General features: G+C 47.1%; 1 protein-coding gene across 1 annotated transcript in view; it reads right to left on the bottom strand.

Annotated features, from left to right (window-relative positions):
- The window catches only part of ramp1 (receptor activity modifying protein 1), a 49299-nt gene extending 33129 nt beyond the window's left edge, over window positions 1-16170 (bottom strand). Inside the window, exon 1 of the mRNA XM_070876098.1 lies at window positions 16050-16170. Within this exon, the coding sequence (XP_070732199.1) occupies window positions 16050-16092 (43 nt within the window). The 5' untranslated portion in view covers window positions 16093-16170. The remainder of the gene's footprint in view (window positions 1-16049) is intronic.
- Between the last annotated feature and the right edge of the window lie 3350 nt (window positions 16171-19520).

Here is a 19520-nt window from a genome sequence, read left to right as displayed (position 1 = left end):
AAGTCCACCATCGGGGGTGAATCAAATCTCGCCTTGTTGGCATTGCGGGGGCTATCATTGGGCCCATCAATGCCGATTCAAGCAATACGTGTGCAAAGGCTGTGCAACAGTGGGGCACCTTCAGCGAACGTGTCCGCAATCGAACAAGCATGCTGCGACACAGCACATGGCTGAGGATGATCGATCCAGTGTGGATCAAGCGGCACAGGCAACTCAACCCGAGGTACAGGATAAAGTAGTGTATGGGGTACATTCTTTTACCAAAAGTCCTCCGATAATGCTGGAAGTTAAATTAAATGGGGTTCCTGTATCCATGAAATTGGACAAGGGTGCGAGTCAGTAAATAATGAGCCAGAGGGCTTTCAAAAAGCTGTGAGACACTAAGGCAAAAAGACCCAAACCGAGCCCAATCAATGCAAAGCCACGTATCTACACCAAAGAGCTCATACCAGTCATTGGCAGCGCGGCAGTAAAGGTATCATACGATGGAGCTGTGCATGATTTATCGTTGTGGATCGTTCCAGGCAATGGCCCAACACTTTTCGGCAGGAGTTGGCTTGAGAAAATTAAATGGAGCTGGAACGATATTGAAGCCTCATCATCAGTGGATGACGTTTCATGTGCTCAAGTGCTGAGCAAGTTTCCCTCGTTGTTCGAACCAGGCATCGGCAACTTCACGGGAGCCATGGTGCAGATCCACCTCGGCCCGGGTGCAAGACCCGTCCATCACAAGGCTCGGGTGGTTCCGTACATGATGAGGGAGAAGGTCGAGATTGAACTGGACAGACTTCAACGGGAAGGAATCATATCACCAGTAAAGTTCAGCGAATGGGCCAGTCCAATTGTCCCAGTCTTGAAAAGTGATGGCACGGTCAGGATCTGCGGCAACTACAAGGTAACGATCAACCGAGTCTCGATACACGATCAGTACCCGTTACCCAAGGCTGACAACCTGTTTGCAATGCTAGCAGGGGCAGAAGTCATTCACCAAATTAGACCTGACCTCCGCTTACATGACACAGTAGCTGGTCGAATCTTTGAAAAAACTGACGTGCATCAACACGCACAAAGGACTGTTTATATACCATAGGTGCCCTTTCAGAATTCGCTCGGCGGCAGCCATATTACAGAGAAACATGGAGAGTTTGCTGAAGTCCATCCCGAGAACCGTCATGTTCCAAGATGACATTGCTGTTCATGACCCTGTGTTTGTCCTGAATTATGGCCATGATCCAAAGTGTGTTGCTGGCACGGTTTTGGCCAAGGAGGGGAACAGGGTGCTTGTAGTCAAACTGTTAAATGGCAAACGTGCAAGAGGCACATCGACCAAACCAAACTGCAATTCACAGGCAACCCAGAACAAATTGAAGATGACATCATCATCGACCAACCAACATACGTCCAACTATCAGTTGACCCTTGTCTCATTCACAAAGACGAACTTACCATCCCTGACAGTCCTGTCAGACCGACTGCTCCGCAATGGTCCTACTAACTCACTCAAGCTTGGGTTCGAACTGAGAAGATCAACCAGGGAGCGGAAGGCCTCAACTTGTAAATACAACCTGTGCCAAGGACTCTGGGGGGGGGGGGGGGGGGGGTGGGGGGGGGAATGATGTTATGTATGTTAATTGGGTTTTACCTGCCACCGGAGGGCGCGACTGTCAGAGTCCTAATGGTCACTGGCAGACACGTGGAAGCCGTGTATATAATGTTGGCAGCCATGTTGAATCCTCACTTTGAGAAAAAATAAACTGGAGTAAGGTCATGCCTGAACTAGCTCACCGTACTTAACCTCGTGGAGTTATTCGATACTTAACAGAGATGGATGGTGCAACTTATGCCAGAGAATGGGGTGCACGAGTGGCAGCAGAAGCCTGGGCGCCTCTGCAGTGGAACCAGGGCAGGATTCCCGGGAAGAGCCATGGCTGACCAGTGCAGCAGGAAGACTGTGGCGCTGGGCCATAATGCCAGAGGATTTGAACGGGCTCTAGGCCGTCACTGTCTGGGGTGCTGGCGCCATGAGCGTGTTCTCATACTTCCCCTTCCTGCTGCTTCTTATTGATCTTCAGTATGAAGTTTCATTCCATATGGAGCGTCCGCTTCTCCTGTGGTGCAGCCCGCCATATGTATGCTCATCACCAGACTGATGGTCAGAGCTGAGCCAACGTCAGGAATGATGGAGTGACCGGGCCCGAGGTGACTGGTTGGAAGGGCAGCACTCCACTGTTGTACACTCTGCCTTCTGCTTTGGAAATAAGTAGGAGATGCCTCGGTATATACACGTACCCAGTTGTGGCATGCCACTATGGGATGATGATGGTTATGGAAAGAAATATATTTGGTACAATCAATTGACTTTCTAGGCGGTTATTTATCGTTCTTCGAACTCGTAGGGATTGCAATATATAAATCCTAACGATCATGTCAGCCATTGTATTGACTATCTCTCGGGAAAAAGTGCAATTAAATTGCCCCATGAATTCCAGCGTCTTTAGTATTTGAAAATAATGGACAGCTGGAAATGAAAGGATGGTTATTGTGTTATTGTTGAATGTTATAAACCACTTATTGCCTTTGTGAGACTTCCCCGTTTCTAAAGGACGCTTTAGTTGGTTGTTTCTTGGTGACCCCTGGCTTTTGTCTTCTCTGTATTTAACTGAAGATTGAATTATTTGTGTGAATGTATCAAGTTGGATACTGGAAGTGAAACACTGGTAGAATCTTATTCTCAAGTATATTTCTTCAATATTCTTTTGTGAACATTATTGTATTATCGAGCACAGTACAAAATGAATGGAACTCCACATATGGAATAAAACACGTTAAATTTCCCTAAATATTTTAGCAAAGTTTAACAAAGCGCTGAGGGTAGCAAGGGCACAAAATGTACACTGGGTGAGGGCTTCAATATCCATCACCAAGAGTGGCTCAGTAGCACGACTACTGACCGAGCCCTAAAGGACATAGCTGCCAGAGTGGGCCTGCAGCAGGTGGTGAAAGAACCAACACGAGGAAAAAATCTACTTGACCTCGTCCTCACCAATCTACCTGTCGCAGATACATCTGTCCATGACAACACTGATAGCAGTGATCACTGCACAGTCCTTGTGCAGATAAAGTCCCATCTTCACATTGAAGACACCCTCCATCGTGTTGTGTGACACTACCACCGTGCTAATTGGGATAAATTCAGATCAGATCTAGCAGCTCAAAACTGGTCATCCATGAGATGCTGTGGGCCATCAGCAGCAGCATTGTATTTCACCACAATCTGTAACCTCATGGCCCAGCATATTCCTCACTCTATCATTACCATCAACCCAGGGGACCAACTCTAATTCAATCAAGAGTGCAGAAGAGTATGCCAGGAGCAGCACCAGCCGCACCTAAAAGTGAGGTACCAACCTGGGGAAGCTGCAACACATGCTTGCTAAACAATGGAAGCTACCAGTGCCACATGCTAGTCAGAGTAGAAAATAGCAGGATAGTAAAGATGAATATGTGGCTTGAGGAATGGTGCAAGAGGGAGGGATTCAAATTCCTGGGACATTGGAACCGGTCTGCACCTGGGCAGGTCTGGAACCAATGTCCTAGGGGGAGTGTTTGCTAGTGCTGTTGGGGAAGGTTTAAACTAATATGGCAGGGGGATGGGAATTTATGCAGGAAGACAAGAGGGAAGTAAAATGGCAGAAGCAAAAGGTAGAAAGGAGATAAGGAAAAGTGGAGGGCAGAGAAATCAAAGGCAAAAATCAAAAAGGGACACATTACAATATAATTCTAAAAGTACAGAGAGTGTTAAAAAAAACAAAACAAGCCTGAAGGCTCTGTGTCTAAATGCAAGGAGCATTCGTAATAAGGTGGATGAATTAACTGCACAGATAGCTGTTAATGGATAAGATGTAATTGGGATTACGGAGACATGGCTCCAGGGTGACCATGGCTGGGAACTCAACATCCAGGGGTATTCAATATTCAGGAAGGATAGACAGAAAGGAAAAGGAGGTAGGGTAGCGTTGCTGGTTAAAGAAGAGATTAACGCAATAGTAAGGAAGGACATTAGCTTGGATGATGTGGAATCTGTATGGGTAGAGCTGCAGAATACCAAAGGGCAGAAAACGCAAGTGGGGGTTGTGTACAGACCACCAAACAGTAGAAGTGAGGTTGGGGATGGCATCAAACAGGAAATTAGGGATGTTACAATAAAGGTACAGCAGTTATTATGGGTGACTTTAATTTACATATAATTTGGGCTAACCAAATTGATAGCAATACGGTGGAGGAGAATTTCCTGGAGTGTATAAGGAATGGTTTTCTAGACCAGTATGTCGAGGAACCAACTAGAGAGCTGGCTATCCTAGGCTGGGTGTTATGTAATGAGAGAGGACTAATTAACAATCTTGTTGTGCGAGACCCCTTGGGGAAGAGTGACCATAATATGGTAGAATTCTTCATTAAGATGGAGAGTGACACAGTTAATTCAGAGACTAGGGTCCTGAACTTAAAGAAAGGTAACTTCGATGGTATGAGATGTGAATTGGCTAGGATAGACTGGCGAATGATACTTAAAGGGTTGACGGTGGATAGGCAATGGCAGACATTTAAGGATCACATGGATGAACTTCAACAATTGTACATCCCTGTCTGGAGTAAAAACAAAACGGGGAAGGTGGCTCAACCGTAACAAGGGAAATTAGGGATAGTGTTAAATTCAAGGAAGAGGCATATAAATTGGCCAGAAAAAGCAGCAAACCTGAGGACTGGGAGAAATTTAGAATTCAGCAGAGGAGGACAAAGGGTTTAATTAGGAAGGGAAAAATAGAGTATGAGAGTAAGCATGCAGGGAACATAAAAACTGACTACAAAAGCTTCTACAGATATGTAAAGAGAAAAAGATTAGTGAAGACAAATGTAGGTCCCTTGCAGTCAGAATCAGATGAATTTATAATAGGGAACAAAGAAATGGCAGACCAATTGAACAATATGGTAGGTGCTGCACCTGACATCGCAACCTCCTGAACCAATATGGCGGGTGCTGCACCTGACATCGCAACCCCCTGAACCTATATGGCGGGCAGCACACTTCTGGCCAGCTGTGGCTTAGTGGGTAGCACCCTCGCCCCGAGTCAGAAAGCTGTGGGTTCAAGTCCCACTCCAGGGACTTGAGCACAGAAATTTAGGTTGACACTCCAGTGCTGAGGGAGTGCTCTTTCAAAGAGCCAGCACAGGCACAATGGGCTGAATGGCCTCCTTCTGTGCTGTATAGATCTATAACTCTAAGCCTTGGTCTTAACATATTGTGTGTTATTCAACTGTATAAAAATGGGTTTAAAATGATCCTGTTTGGCATTTAATTAAATAGTTTTATATTACTGTATGTCGTTATATACAGATCACAGCATTAGTTCTACTAGCCAATTAGAATGTATAAAGGAACTGAGAACCTGCAACTTGTACCGGATTTCAGAAGGGCAAACTTCTCCAAAATGGCAGATGATTTGGAACAGGTAAATTGGCTAACCTCCTTGGTGGTGATGTGACCAATGTTGAATATAAATGGAAAGATTTTAATAAGATTAAAAATGTGGTAAACAAACATGTACCCAAAATCGAAAGAAGGAAATGTGGTAAGAAAAAGCCATTGTGGCTGACTGGGTATGTACAAAGACAAACAAGATGTAAACAGAAATGTTTCTATAAATTAAAGAAATTTAACACTCAAATAAATAGGGTTGAATACAAAGAACTACTAAATAAAACTAAGGCTGCTATAGTTCAGCAAAAAGACTGATGGAAAAAAGGATTATAGACAACTGTGGCAGTAATGGGAAGAGCTTTTTTAGTTATGTGAAAAGTCAGAGAACTATCAAAAACTGTATTGGGCCACTGAAGGGTGTTCAATGACAAGTTACAAATGACGCACTGAGTATGGCAAAAATATTAAATATGAGTACTTTGCATCAGTATTCACCCTTGATGATGATGCTCAAATACTAGAATTTAATAAGATGAGTTTTACTACTAATAACATTAACATAGATAAGCATATTGTTTTAGAAAGAATTATTAAAAAGGAAAAGAGTGGCTAAAGTAAATGTTGGTCCCCTAGAGGATGAGACTGGGGAATTAATAATGGAGAACAGGGAAATGGCAGAGATGTTGAACAAATATTTTGTATTGGTCTTCACAGTAGAGGACACTAAAAACATCCCAATAGTGGATAATCAAGGGGCTATAGGGAGGGAGGAACTTAATACAATCACCATCACTAAAGTAGTAGTACTCGGTAAAATAATGGGACTAAAAGGTGGACAAGTCCCCTGGACCTGATGGCTTACATCCTAGGGTCTTAAAAGAAGTGGCTGCAGAGATAATGGATGCATTGGTTATAATCTACCAAAATTTCCTGGATTCTGGGGTGGTCTTAACGGATTGGAAAACCACAAATGTAACGCCCCTATTTTAAAAAAGACAGAAAATGCAGGAAACTATAGATCTGTCGTTGGGAAAATGCTGGAGTACATTATTAAGGAAGCAGTAGCGGGACATTTGGAAAAGCATGGTTCAATCAAGCTGAGCCAGCACGGTTTTATGAAAGGGAAATCATGTTTGACAAATTTGCTGGAGTTCTTTGAGGATGTAACGAGCAGGGTGGATAAGGGGGAACCAGTGGATGTGGTGTGTTTCGATTTCCAGAAGGCATTCGATAAGGTGCCACATAAAAGATAACTGCACAAGATAAAAGTTCACGGGGTTGGGGGTAATATATTGGATAGATGATTGGCTACCTAACAGAAAACAGAGAGTCGGGATAAATGGGTCATTTTCCGGTTGGCAAACAGTAACTAGTGGGGTGCCACAGGGCTCAGTGCTGGATCCTCAACTATTTACAGTCTATATTAATGACTTGGATGAAGGGACCGAGTGTAATGTAGCCAAGTTTGCTGATGATACAAAGTTGGGTGGGAAAGCAAATTGTGAGGAGGACACAAACAATATAAACAGGTTATGTGAGCGGGCAAAAATTTGGCAGATGGAGTTTAATATTCCACTTTGGCAGAAAAAATAGAAAAGCAAATTATAATTTAAATGGAGAAAAATTACAAAGTGCTACAGAATAGAGGGACCAGATGGCTTTTGTGCATGAAACACAAAGTTAGTATGCAGGTACAGCAAGTATTCAGAAAGGCAAATGGATTGTTGGCCTTTATTGCAAGGGGGATAGAGTATAAAAGTAGAAAGGTCGGGCCGAGGCCGGGGGTGGGGCGGGGGGTGGTGGGGAAGTGTTCGGGCTGAGGGCGGGGGTGGGGGGGGGGAAAGAGAGGTCGGGCCGAAGCCGGGTGGGTTGTCCGGGCTGAGGTTGAGGTGGGGAAAGAGAGGAGGAGAAGAGGTCGAGCCAAGGCCGAGGTGGGGGAGGCGGGAGAGTCCGGATTTCAGAACATTTTCTGGTGTCTGGATTCCAGAACATTTCGGAACTCCAGATTTTGGATGTTGCATCTGTATGTGAATACTTGGATGGGGAGGGATATATTCGGAGCACCCATGACTTCATAAAAAAGACGTCATGTCTCACAAATCTAATTGTATTTTTTGAAGAAGTGACGTAGTTGGTGGATGAGGGAAGCCCAGTCGACATGGTCTACGTAGATTTCCAAAAAGCTTTTGACAAGGTATCGCACAAGAGACTTCTCTAAGATTGGAGCCTCTGGTATTAGTAGAAATATATTGAGCTGGATACAGAACTGGCTGGCAGGACGCAGGCAAAGTGTAGTTATAGATGGATTTGGAGACCGGTTGCCAGTGGTGCCCCGCAGGGATCAGTTTTGGGACCGTTGCTTTTTACAATTTTTATTAAATATCTGGATTTAGGGATTGGCGGCACAATTTGCAAATTTGTAGATGATACCAAGATCTGTGCAAGTGCTAGAACTGTAGAAGAGGCTCATCTGATTCAGGCAGATCTTAATGTGTTGGGAGACTGGGCTCATGACTGGAAAATGATGTATAACTTAGATAAATGCAGTGTAATGCATGTGGGCAGGGCAAATGCTCAACATTCATACACCCTCCAGGGAATGGCATTAAAGATGTTGGAGATAGAAAGCGATTTGGGCATTCTAGTGCATACATCCTTAAAGGTATACGAGCAATGCCCCGTGCTGCGATAGCTATAGCAAATAGGGTGTTGGGGTGTATCCATAGGACAATTGAGTATAAGACAAGGCGTACTGTTTTGTCCTTGTACAAGATCTTAGTCAGGCCGCACTTGGAATACTGTGTCCAGTTTTGGTCTCCTCTCACGGTGGGTGATATTGAGGCTATGGAAAAGGCAAAGAGGGCCACGAGACTAATTCCAAGTCTAAAGCATTTGAGTTATCAAGATAGGTTAAAAAAGAGTTGGTACTCTTTACCTTAGAGCAGCGTAGATTTCAGTGAGATATGATTGAAGTTTATAAGATAATAAAGGGAATAAACAATGTTCTAGCTGAAGGTTTATTTCAATTAAATAGGTTAGGCAGGACCAGGGGGCACAAATTTAAGTTGTACAAGGCTAGACCTAGGTTAGATGACAGGAGGTGGTTCTTTTCACAGAGAATAGTAGACCTCTGGAACAAGCTGCCAATTCATGTGGTGGAGGCAGACTTACTGAATTCCATCCCACAGCATGCGACCCGCCACCAACTCAGTGAAACTCCAATGTTGCACGAGGTAGGAAAGCCATAAAACAGCTCAAGAATAACAAGGCTACGGGTGCGGATGGAATCCCTGCTGAGGCGCTAATGTATGGCGGGGAGGTGCTGTTGGCACGGATACATGACCTCATCTCTCTCATCTGGAGGGAGGAGGAGGATAAGCAGGAAGAGGCCTGCTTATATGCAGTGCTCCCAAGGGATGCTGGGGTTCCTTGGGACTCCAACAGATGCGCCCTCTAGTAGCGGTAGAATGCTGGTTACAAGATGTTGCAAACATATCACTACCCCCAAAGTCAATAGTACACTTATTTACAGGGTGGGACGATCTGGGGTTTTCCGCTCCCTAGTCGATCGTCTTGGTACAAACACAGGTGCAGGTGAGTTGGTTGGGCCTTCGCTGGGCTGCTACACAACTGGCCTTGCTGGGCTGCTGGGGATGATGAGTTCAACTTCGTGGTCAACCGTGATGTCGGTTGCCACTTGTGTGTGTATCGGAGGGTCGAAGTTGGTGGTGTCCTCTTCAAGTTGCTCGTGGCTGTCAATGAATCGCAGTTTGGTTTGGTCCAAATGCTTTCTGCAAGTTAGTTCATTTGCAAGTTTGACCTCAAACACCCTACTCCCTTCTTTGGCTACGACAGTGCCAGCAAGCCATTTGGGACCATGTCCATAGTTGAGTACAAATACAGGGTCATTGACTTCAATATCGTGTGACAAATTTGCGCGATCATGGTACATGCTTTGTTGATGCTGCCAGCCCTCAACATGATCATGGAGATCAGGGTGGACTAGAGAGAGCCTTGTTTTGAGTGCCCTTTTCATGAGCAGTTCGGCAGGGGGAACCTCAGTGAGCGAGTGGGGTCTTGTGCGGTAGCTGAGCAGGACTCGGAACAAGCGGGTCTGTAGGGAGCCTTCCGATACGCGTTTCAAGCTTTACTTGATGGTTTGGACTGCCCGTTCTGCCTGGCCGTTAGATACGGGCTTGAACGGGGCAGATGTGACGTGCTTGATCCCATTGCGGGTCATGAATTCCTTGAATTCAGCGCTGGTGAAGCATGGCCCATTGTCGCTGACAAGGGTATCAGGCAGGCCATGCGTAGTAAACATGACTCGTAGACTTTCGATGGTGGCAGTGGACGTGATTACAGACATTATTACACCCTCAATCCATGTTGAATAAGCATCCATAACAACCAAAAACATTTTGCCTCGAAACGGGCCAACAAAGTCAACGTGGATCCTAGACCATGGTTTGGAGGGCCATGACCACAAACTTAGCAGTGCCTCCCTGGGTGCATTGCTCAGTTGAGAGCAAGTGTTGCATTGGCGCACGCAAGACTCCAAATCTGAGTCGATGCTGGGCCACCACACATAGGATCTGGCTACAGCTTTCATCATTACTATGCCTGGGTGGGTACTGTGTAGGTCCGGTATGAATGTTTTCCTGCCTTTCTTAGGCAAAACCACGCGATTACCCCACAAAAGACAGTCCGCCTGTATGGACATTTTGCCTTTGCGCCGCTGGAACAGCTTGATCTCTTCATGCATCTCTGCTGGGATGTTGGACCAGCTCCCATGGAGGACACAGTTTTTTTACAAGGGACAGTAAAGAATCCTTGCTGGTCCAGGTCCTGACCTGGCAGGCCGTAACGGGTGACTTTTTGTTTTTAAATGCATCCATCACCAAGAGAAAGTCTGCAGGCTGTGCCATTTTCACCCCGGTGGTGGGCAATGGTCGCCGACTGAGAGCATCAGCGCAGTTCTCTGTGCCTGGCCTGTGATGAATTACATAGTTATATGCAGACAGCGTGAGCACCCATCTTTGGATGCGAGCAGAGGCATTGGTATTAATACCTTTGCTCTCTGAGAATAATGATATGAGCGGCTTATGGTCAGTTTCTAACTCGAACTTAAGCCTAAACAGATACTGGTGCATTTTTTTCACCCCGTAAACGCATGCCAGAGCTGCTTTTTCAATCATGCTGTAGGCCCTTTTGGCCTTGGACAAACGCCTGGACGCATAAGCGACCGGTTGCAATGTTCCCGATTCGTTTGCTTGTTGTAACACACACCCGACCCCATACGAAGATGCATCGCAAGCTAGCACTAAACGTTTATATGGGTCATGCAGAACAAGCAGTTTGTTGGAGCACAACAGATTTCTGGCTCTCTCAAAAGCAGTCTTCTCTTATTTCCCCCATACCCAGTCATCTCCTTTGCGTAGCAATATGTAGAGGTTCTAGCAAGGTGCTTAACATGGGTACGAAATTACCAAAATAATTGAGGAGTCCCAGGAACGACCGCAGCTCCGTCACGTTCTGTGGTCTCGGCGCGTTCTTGATGGCCTCCGTCTTGGCATCGGTGGGTCTGATGCCGTCTGCCGCGATTCTTCTCCCCAAGAACTCGACCTCTGGCGCCAGTAAAACACACTTCGAGCCGACTTAGAACCTCTTCCTGAGTTCTACATGATCTAGCCGACTTAGAACCGCTTCCAGGTTTTGCAAGTGTTCGATGGTGTCCCAACCTGTAATCAATATGTCGTCCTGGAAAACCACGGTACGCGGAACCGACTTTAGCAGACCCTCCATGTTCCTTTGAAAAATAGCTGTGGCCGATCGAATCCCAAACGGGCATCTATTGTAGGTGAACAGGCTTTTGTGTGTGTTGATGCAGGTGAGGCCTTTCGAAGATTCCGCCAGCTCCTGCGTCATGTAGGTTGAGGTCAGGTCCAGCTTGATGAACGTCTTCCCTCCTGCAAGCGTCACAAATAGGTCGACTGCCTTGGGTAGCGGGTACTGGTCCTGCAGTGAAAAACGGTTAATCGTTACTTTATAGTCCCCACAAATTCTGACCGTGCCATCGCCCTTGAGAACCGGAACAATCGGACTGGCCCACTCGTTGAACTCAATCGGCGTGCTAATGCCCTCTCGTTACAGCCTGTCCAGCTCAATCTCCACTTTCTCTCACATGTATTGTGCACGTGCCTTGTGGTGGATGGGTCGTGTACAGGGAACCAAGTAGATCTGCACCTTCGCCCCAGAGAAATTTCTGATGCCTGGCTCAAACAACGACGGGAACTTGCTTAAAACCTGGGCACATGAGGCGTCGTCGACGGACGACACGCTCAGACGTCGTCCCAGTTCCAGCGGATTTTTTCCAGCCAGCTTCTGCCGAACAGTGTGGGGCCATCTCCTGGTACAATCCATAGTGGTAGTTCGTGCACTGCTCCATCATAGGAGACTTTTACTGCAGCACTGCCAATTACAGGGATCAGCTCTTTAGTGTAAGTTCTCAAGCTTGGTATGAATAGGGCTCAGCTTGGGCCTTTGTGCCTTGTTGCACCACAGCCTCACGAAGGCCTTTTTGCTTATGATGGACTGACTCACACCCATGTCCAATTCCATGGATACTGGAATTCCGTTCAGTTTAACTTTTAACATGATCAGTGGACATTTCGTGGTAAAGGTGTGTACCCAGTACACTTCTGCCTCCTCGGTTCGAGTCTCTACTTCAGTTTGATCCGCCATGGATCGGTCTTCCTCTGCAACATGGTGGTTTGCAGCTCGTCTGCACATTTGCTGGAGGTGTCCCATTGTTCCACAGCCTTTGCACGCATAGTGTTTGAAGCAGCATTGATGGGCTCGATGATCACCTCCGCAGCGCCAACAAGGTGTTAATTGCCTCGCATTCACACTTGATGTCAGACTCAGTCATCTGAGGTCCTGCAGCTGCATACGTTCTGCCTTATGCATTCCTGCCTGAAAACAACGTTACTTTGTGTACAGTACTTGCCGATGCATCTTTATGCTGCAAAATTTGTTTGGTGTTATCACTGGTGGACATAAATGCTGGGGCTATCGTTGTGGCTTTGCTTAGGTTTGGTGTTTCAACAGTCAATAGTTTGCGAAGGATAACCTCATGGCCAATGCTAAGCATTTGCTCCAGGAATCCACCAAATTCGCAATGTCCTGCAAGGTGCCTTAGTTCAGCTACGTAACTCACCACTTCCTGGCTTTCAGACCGTTGACATGTATAAAATCGATACCTTGCCATCAGAACACTCTCCTTCGGATTTAGGTGCTCCCGGACTAGCGTACACAGTTCTTCATACGATTTGGTTGTTGGTTTCACCGGAGCAAGAAGATTCTTCATGAGGCCATAGGTTGTTGCCCCACAGACAGTGAGGAGGATCGCCCATCGTTTGGCAGTGTTCTCATTCCCTTCCACCTCATTGGCCACGAAGTATTGGTGGAGTCGCTCAACAAAGGCTTCCCAATCATCACCTTCTGAGAATTTCTCCAGCATATCAACAATTCTCTGCATTTTCGTGTGATGGTTCATTATCTATTACTCGGCACCAATTGTTAAGTCTCAAATAAAGCAATGTGACTGAGTACTGTACACTTGAGTAAGTGTGACCTTAGTCTCTTTATTCTGACTCCAGAGTGCTCATACAGCATGGAAGGCCTGCTTATATGCAGTGCTCCCAAGGGATGCTGGGATCCCTTGGGACTCCAACAGATGCGCCCTCTGGTGGCGGTAGAATGCTGGTTACAAGGTGTTGCATTCATAACAGAGAGCATGCCGGAAGATCTCAGAGATGCAGTGATTGTGACCATTTTTTTTTTAAAAAGGGGACAAGTCCGACTGCGGCAACTAAAGGGGAATCTCCCTGCTATCAGCCACTGAGAAAGTTGTCGCTAGAGTTCTCCTCAACCATCTTCTCCCTGTGGCCGAGGAGCTTCTCCCGGAATCACAGTGCGGATTTCGTCCCCTACGGGGCACAACGGATATGATCTTTGCAGCGCGACAGCTGCAGGAAAAATGCAGGGAGCAGCACCAGCTCTTATACATGGCCTTTTTCGATCTTACAAAAGCCTTTGACATTGTCAACTGCGAGGGTTATGGAGCGTCCTCCTCCATTTCGGATGCTCCCAAAATTATGTCAACATCCTTTGCCTGCTCCACGATGATATGCAGGCCATGATCCTTACCAACAGATCCATTACAGACCCAATTCACGTCTGGATCGGTGTCAAACAGGGCTGAGTCATTGCTCCAACCCTCTTCTCAATCTTCCTCACCACCATGCTCCACCTCACAGTCAACAAGCTTCCCGCTGGAGTGGAACTAAATTACAGAACAAGTGGGGAGCTGTTAAACCTATGCTGCCTCCAGGCCAGGTCCAAGATCCATTCAACCTCAGTCGTTGGAACTGCAGTATGCAGACGCCGCCTGCGTCTGCGCACATTCAGAGGCTGAACTCCAGGATATAGTCAATGTATTCACCGAGGCATATGAAAGCATGGGCCTTACGCTGAACATCCGTAAGACAAAGGTCCTCCACCAGCCTGTCACCACCGCTCAGCACTGCCCTCCAATCATCAAGATTCACGGCGCTGCCCTCGGCAACGTGGACCATTTCCCATATCTCGGGAGCCTTTTATCAACAAAGGCAGACATTGATGCGGAGATTCAACATCGCCTCCAGTGCGCCAGTGCAGCCTTTGGCCGTGAGGAAAAGAGTGTTTAAAGACCAGGCCCTCAAATCTACCACCAAGCTCATGGTCTACAGGGCAGTAGCAGTTATGGATCTGTGGCATGGACGATGTACAGAAGACACCTCAAATCACTGGAGATATATCACCAACGATGTCTCTGCAAGATCCTGCAAATCCCGCAAATCCCCTGGGAGGACAGGCGCACCAACATCAGTGTCCTCGACCAGGCCAACATCCCCAGTATTGAAGCACTGACCACACTCGATCAGCTTTGCTGGGCAGGCCACATAGTTCGCATACCAGATACAAGACTCCCTAAGCAAATGTCTTATGTGGATCTACTTCACGGCAAACGAGCCAAAGGTGGGCAGCGGAAACGTTACAAGGACACCCTCAAAGCCTCCCTGGTAAAGTGCGACATCACCACTGACACCTGGGAGACCCTGGCCGAAGACCGCCCGAGGTGGAGAAAGTGCATCAGGGAGGGCGTCGAGCTCTATGAGTTTTAACGCAAAGAGCTTGAAGAAGCCAAGCGCAGGCAGTGGAAGGAGCACGCGGCAAACCAGCCCCACCCACCCCTTCCCTTGACGAACGTCTGTCCCACCTGTGATCGGGTCTGTGGCTCTCGTATCAGACTGTTCAGCCACCAAAGAACTCATTTTGGGAGTGGAAGAAAGTCTTCCTCGATTCCGAGGGACTGCCTATGAGAGGCTGCACATTCACTGCCAATCATATCAGACCACCCGCCACTTACCCCAACCTCTGAAAGAGGCAAATCCATGTATTGCCCCACCGGTGGCAGTGTTAACCCCCTGGCTTCACGTTGTAAGGTTACTTTCAAAATCAACACTCACTGAACAAAGGAAAATGCGCTCAGCAAAAAGCATTTCATTGCAGCCAATTCGTTCAACGGCGCATGAGAAACGTCCTCCTTATCCGTTCATTTCTCTGAAGCAAACATTACGGCAGGTGTTAAAAGGAAGAGGGACTTTGAGAGAGAAAAACTAGTACCAGCCAACCATGGCATAAAGCAAAGCAATTGATAAATATACACGATGAGATTTGGAAATAAGTGAAGCGTTTCTGAGGCTATTTTGGTGCAAATCATTTATGCTCCATTTGTGATGATGCAAGTGAGAGCTGTGGGAACGGTGCTTGCACTCTCCACTATCACAGGAGTTATGGAATGCAGAGGACAGTCCTTCTCGGACTGCGCTACGGTGATATTTAACGGGAGATTCATACGCTCCATCCCAACCGTGCACAGTGCAGGGTCTGTATGGCGAAGTATAGAAAGCAGCGGAAGCTAATCTCCAGCGATTTGACCGTCATTGTCAAAATTTTACTGCATGTTTAATATAAGAGCGCAGTCCCAGTGTCACCCAATATACGGAGTATCTACGATCTGTCCTGCAATTATTTTGCAGCATAAACAGCCCTGGTTTCACTCGGTTTCTCCCTAAGTGCGTGACCGACTCTATCTATGTGTCCCACCTTGTCCCACTCACTTTGTATCCGTGTCTCTGTGTGTCTGTCTCATTCAGTATCGGTGTTTGGTTCTCTCTGTCTCTGTCTCTCTCTATCTCACTCGGTGCTGTAGCTGTGTGTGTAGCTCACTCTCTTTCTCTCGGTGTCCCCTGCCCACAAACGTCACATCACTGCCACCCTCACTAACCGACCGACAGTGGTGTCGGTGGCGGGCAGCGGGCATCCTGTAAAGACGAGAAGGTAGGGGAGCACTGAGATCACACCAGCCGCGGACCCTCCTCGCCGCTCCCAGCCTTTCCAACGCGTCCTGCCCGCCGCTCCAAGAGAGCGAGGACCGGAGACAGCCAGAGCCGCCGCAGCAGCGACTTACCCAGCAGTAGCAGGCCGAGAACCCGGCCAGTCCAGAGAGCCATCGGGAGCCGAGCCTCACTTCACTTCACTTCCCCGCGGCTGCCAGCCAATCCCAGCCTGGGCAAACCCTCCTCTCCTCCGCTATTTAAAGTCGGCCCCAGGAGTGGGACTCCTCCTCCGGCTCAGTCAGCTCCTCTCCCTAAAGCACGGTCTGACTAAACGATTTAACCCTCCGAGTGATGGAGATTGGCCCTAAAACCCACAGAATGACCCTAAAACCTGCAGAATGACCCTAACATAGAATAATAGAAATTTACAGCACAGTAAGAGGATATTCGACCCATCTTGTCCACTCCTGCCGACAAAGAGCTATCCAGCCTAATTCCAGTTTCCGGCTCTTGGTCCTTTGCCTTGTAGATTATGGCAATTCAAGTGCATATCCAAGTACTGTTGAGGGTTTCTGCCTGTACCACCCTTTCAGGCAGCGAGTTCCAGACCCCCACCACTCTCTGGGTGAAAACATTTCTCCTCAAATCCCTTCTAAACCTCAGATAATTACTTTAAATCTATGCCCCCTTGTTATTGACCACTCTGCTAAGGGAAATAGGTCCTTCCTATACACTCTGTCTAGGCCACTCACAATTTTATACACCTCAATTACGTCTCCTCTCAGCCTCCTCTGTTCCAAAGCTAAAATTCTAAAATCAAGGCAACATCCTCGTAAATCTCCTCTGTACCCTTTCCAGTGCAATCACATCTTTCCTGTAATGTGGTGACCAGAACTACACGCAGTACTCTAGCTGTGGCCTAACTAGAGCTTTATACAGTTCTCTGTTCTTATATGCCTCGGCTAATAAAGGCAAATATTCTGAATGCCTTCTTATTGGCCTTATCTACATATCCTGCCACCATCAGGGATTTGTGGACATGCACACCAAGGTCCCTGTGTTCCTCTGCACTCTCAGTAGCCTACCATTTATTGTGTATTCCCTTGCCTTGTTAGCTGTCTGAAAATTCATTTCCTCACACTTCTCCAGGTTGAATTTCATTTGTCATTGTTCTGCCCACCTGACCAGTCAATTGATCATCATCGTTATAGGCAGTCCCTTGGAGTCGAGGATGACTTGCTTCCACTCTAAAAGTGAGTTCTCACGTGACTGAAGAGTCCAATGCAGGACCTACAGTCTCTGTCACATGTGGGGCAGACAGTAATTGAAGGAAAGGCTGGGTGGGGAGCCTGGGTTGACGCACGTTCCTTCTGACTCGAAGTGCTCAGCACCCTCCCAGATGCTTTTCCTCCACTTTGGGCGGTCGTGGGCCAGGAATTCCCAGGTGTCGGTAGGGATGTTGCATTTTATCAAGGAGGCTTTGAGTGTGTCCTTGAAGTGTTTCCTCTACCCACCTGGGGCTCACTTGCCGTGTCGAAGTTCCGTGTAGAACGCTTGCTTTGGGAATCTCGTGTTGGGTATGTGGACGATGTGGCCCGCCCAACGGAGCTGATGCTTTGATGCTGGGGATGTTGGCCTGAACGAGAACACTGACATTGGTGCATCTATCCTGCCAATGGATTTGCAGGATCTTGCGGAGGCAGCGCTGATGGTACTTCTCCAGCATTTTGAGGTGTCTGCTGTATATAGTCCACGTCTCTGAGCCATATAGGAGGGCGAGTATCACTATTGCCCTGTAGACCAGAAGCTCGGTACCAGATTTGAGGTCCTGGTCTTCAAACACTCTCTTCCTCAGGCGACCGAAGGCTGCACTGGCACACTGAAGGCGGTATTGGACCTCGTCGTCAATGTCTGCTCTTGGTGATAGTAGGCTCCTGAGGTATGGAAAATGGTCCATGTTGTCCAAGGCCTCGTTGTGGAATTTGATAATCGGGGGGCAGTGCTGTGTGGTGGGGTCAGGTTGGAAGAGGATCTTTGTCTTACAGATGTTTGATATCTTCCTGCAGTCTACAGCATTAGAAACATAGAAACATAGAAAATAGGTGCAGGAGTAGGCCATTCGGCCCTTCTAGCCTGCACCGCCATTCAATGAGTTCATGGCTGAACATGCAACTTCAGTACCCCATTCCTGCTTTCTCACCATACCCCTTGATTCCCCTAGTAGTAAGGACTTCATCTAACTCCTTTTTGAATATATTTAGTGAATTGGCCTCAACAACTTTCTGTGGTAGAGAATTCCACAGGTTCACCACTCTCTGGGTGAAGAAATTCCTCCTCATCTCAGTCCTAAATGGCTTCCCCCTTATCCTTAGACTGTGTCCCCTGGTTCTGGACTTCCCCAACATTGGGAACATTCTTCCTGCATCTAACATGTCTAACCCCGTCAGAATTTTAAACGTTTCTATGAGGTCCCCTCTCATTCTTCTGAACTCCAGTGAATACAAGCCCAGTTGATCCAGTCTTTCTTGATATATCAGTCCCGCCATCCCAGGAATCAGTCTGGTGAACCTTCGCTGCACTCCCTCAATAGCAAGAATGTCCTTCCTCAGGTTAGGAGACCAAAACTGTACACAATACTCCAGGTGTGGCCTCACCAAGGCCCTGTATAATTGTAGCAACACCTCCCTGCCCTTGTACTCAAATCCCCTCGCTATGAAGGCCAACATGCCATTTGCTTTCTTAACCGCCTGCTGTACCTGCATGCCAACCTTCAATGACTGATGTACCATGACACCCAGGTCTCGTTGCACCTCTCCTTTTCCTAATCTGTCACCATTCAGATAATAGTCTGTCTCTCTGTTTTTACCACCAAAGTGGATAACCTCACATTTATCCACATTATACTTCATCTGCCATGCATTTGCCCACTCACCTAACCTATCCAAGTCGCTCTGCAGCCTCATAGAATCCTCCTTGCAGCTCACACTGCCACCCAACTTAGTGTTATCCGCAAATTTGGAGATACTACATTTAATCCCCTCGTCTAAATCATTAATGTACAGTGTAAACAGCTGGGGCCCCAGCACAGAACCTTGCGGTACCCCACTAGTCACTGCCTGCCATTCTGAAAAGTCCCCATTTACTCCTACTCTTTGCTTCCTGTCTGACAACCAGTTCTCAATCCATGTCAGCACACTACCCCCAATCCCACGTGCTTTAACTTTGCACATTAATCTCTTGTGTGGGACCTTGTCAAAAGCCTTCTGAAAGTCCAAATATACCACATCAACTGGTTCTCCCTTGTCCACTCGACTGGAAACATCCTCAAAAAATTCCAGAAGATTTGTCAAGCATGATTTCCCTTTCACAAATCCATGCTGACTTGGACCTATCATATTACCTCTTTCCAAATGCACTGCGATGACATCCTTAATAATTGATTCCATCATTTTACCCACTACCGATGTCAGGCTGACCGGTCTGTAATTCCCTGTTTTCTCTCTCCCTCCTTTTTTAAAAAGTGGGGTTACATTGGCTACCCTCCACTCCATAGGAACTGATCCAGAGTCAATGGAATGTTGGAAAATGACTGTCAATGCATC

Source organism: Pristiophorus japonicus, chromosome 3 (genome assembly GCF_044704955.1).
Source record: "Pristiophorus japonicus isolate sPriJap1 chromosome 3, sPriJap1.hap1, whole genome shotgun sequence".
In the NCBI taxonomy this organism is placed as follows: Eukaryota; Metazoa; Chordata; class Chondrichthyes; family Pristiophoridae; genus Pristiophorus; species Pristiophorus japonicus.
Note: the sequence above shows the minus strand (reverse complement) of the source record. Positions and strands in the feature narration are given on the sequence as shown.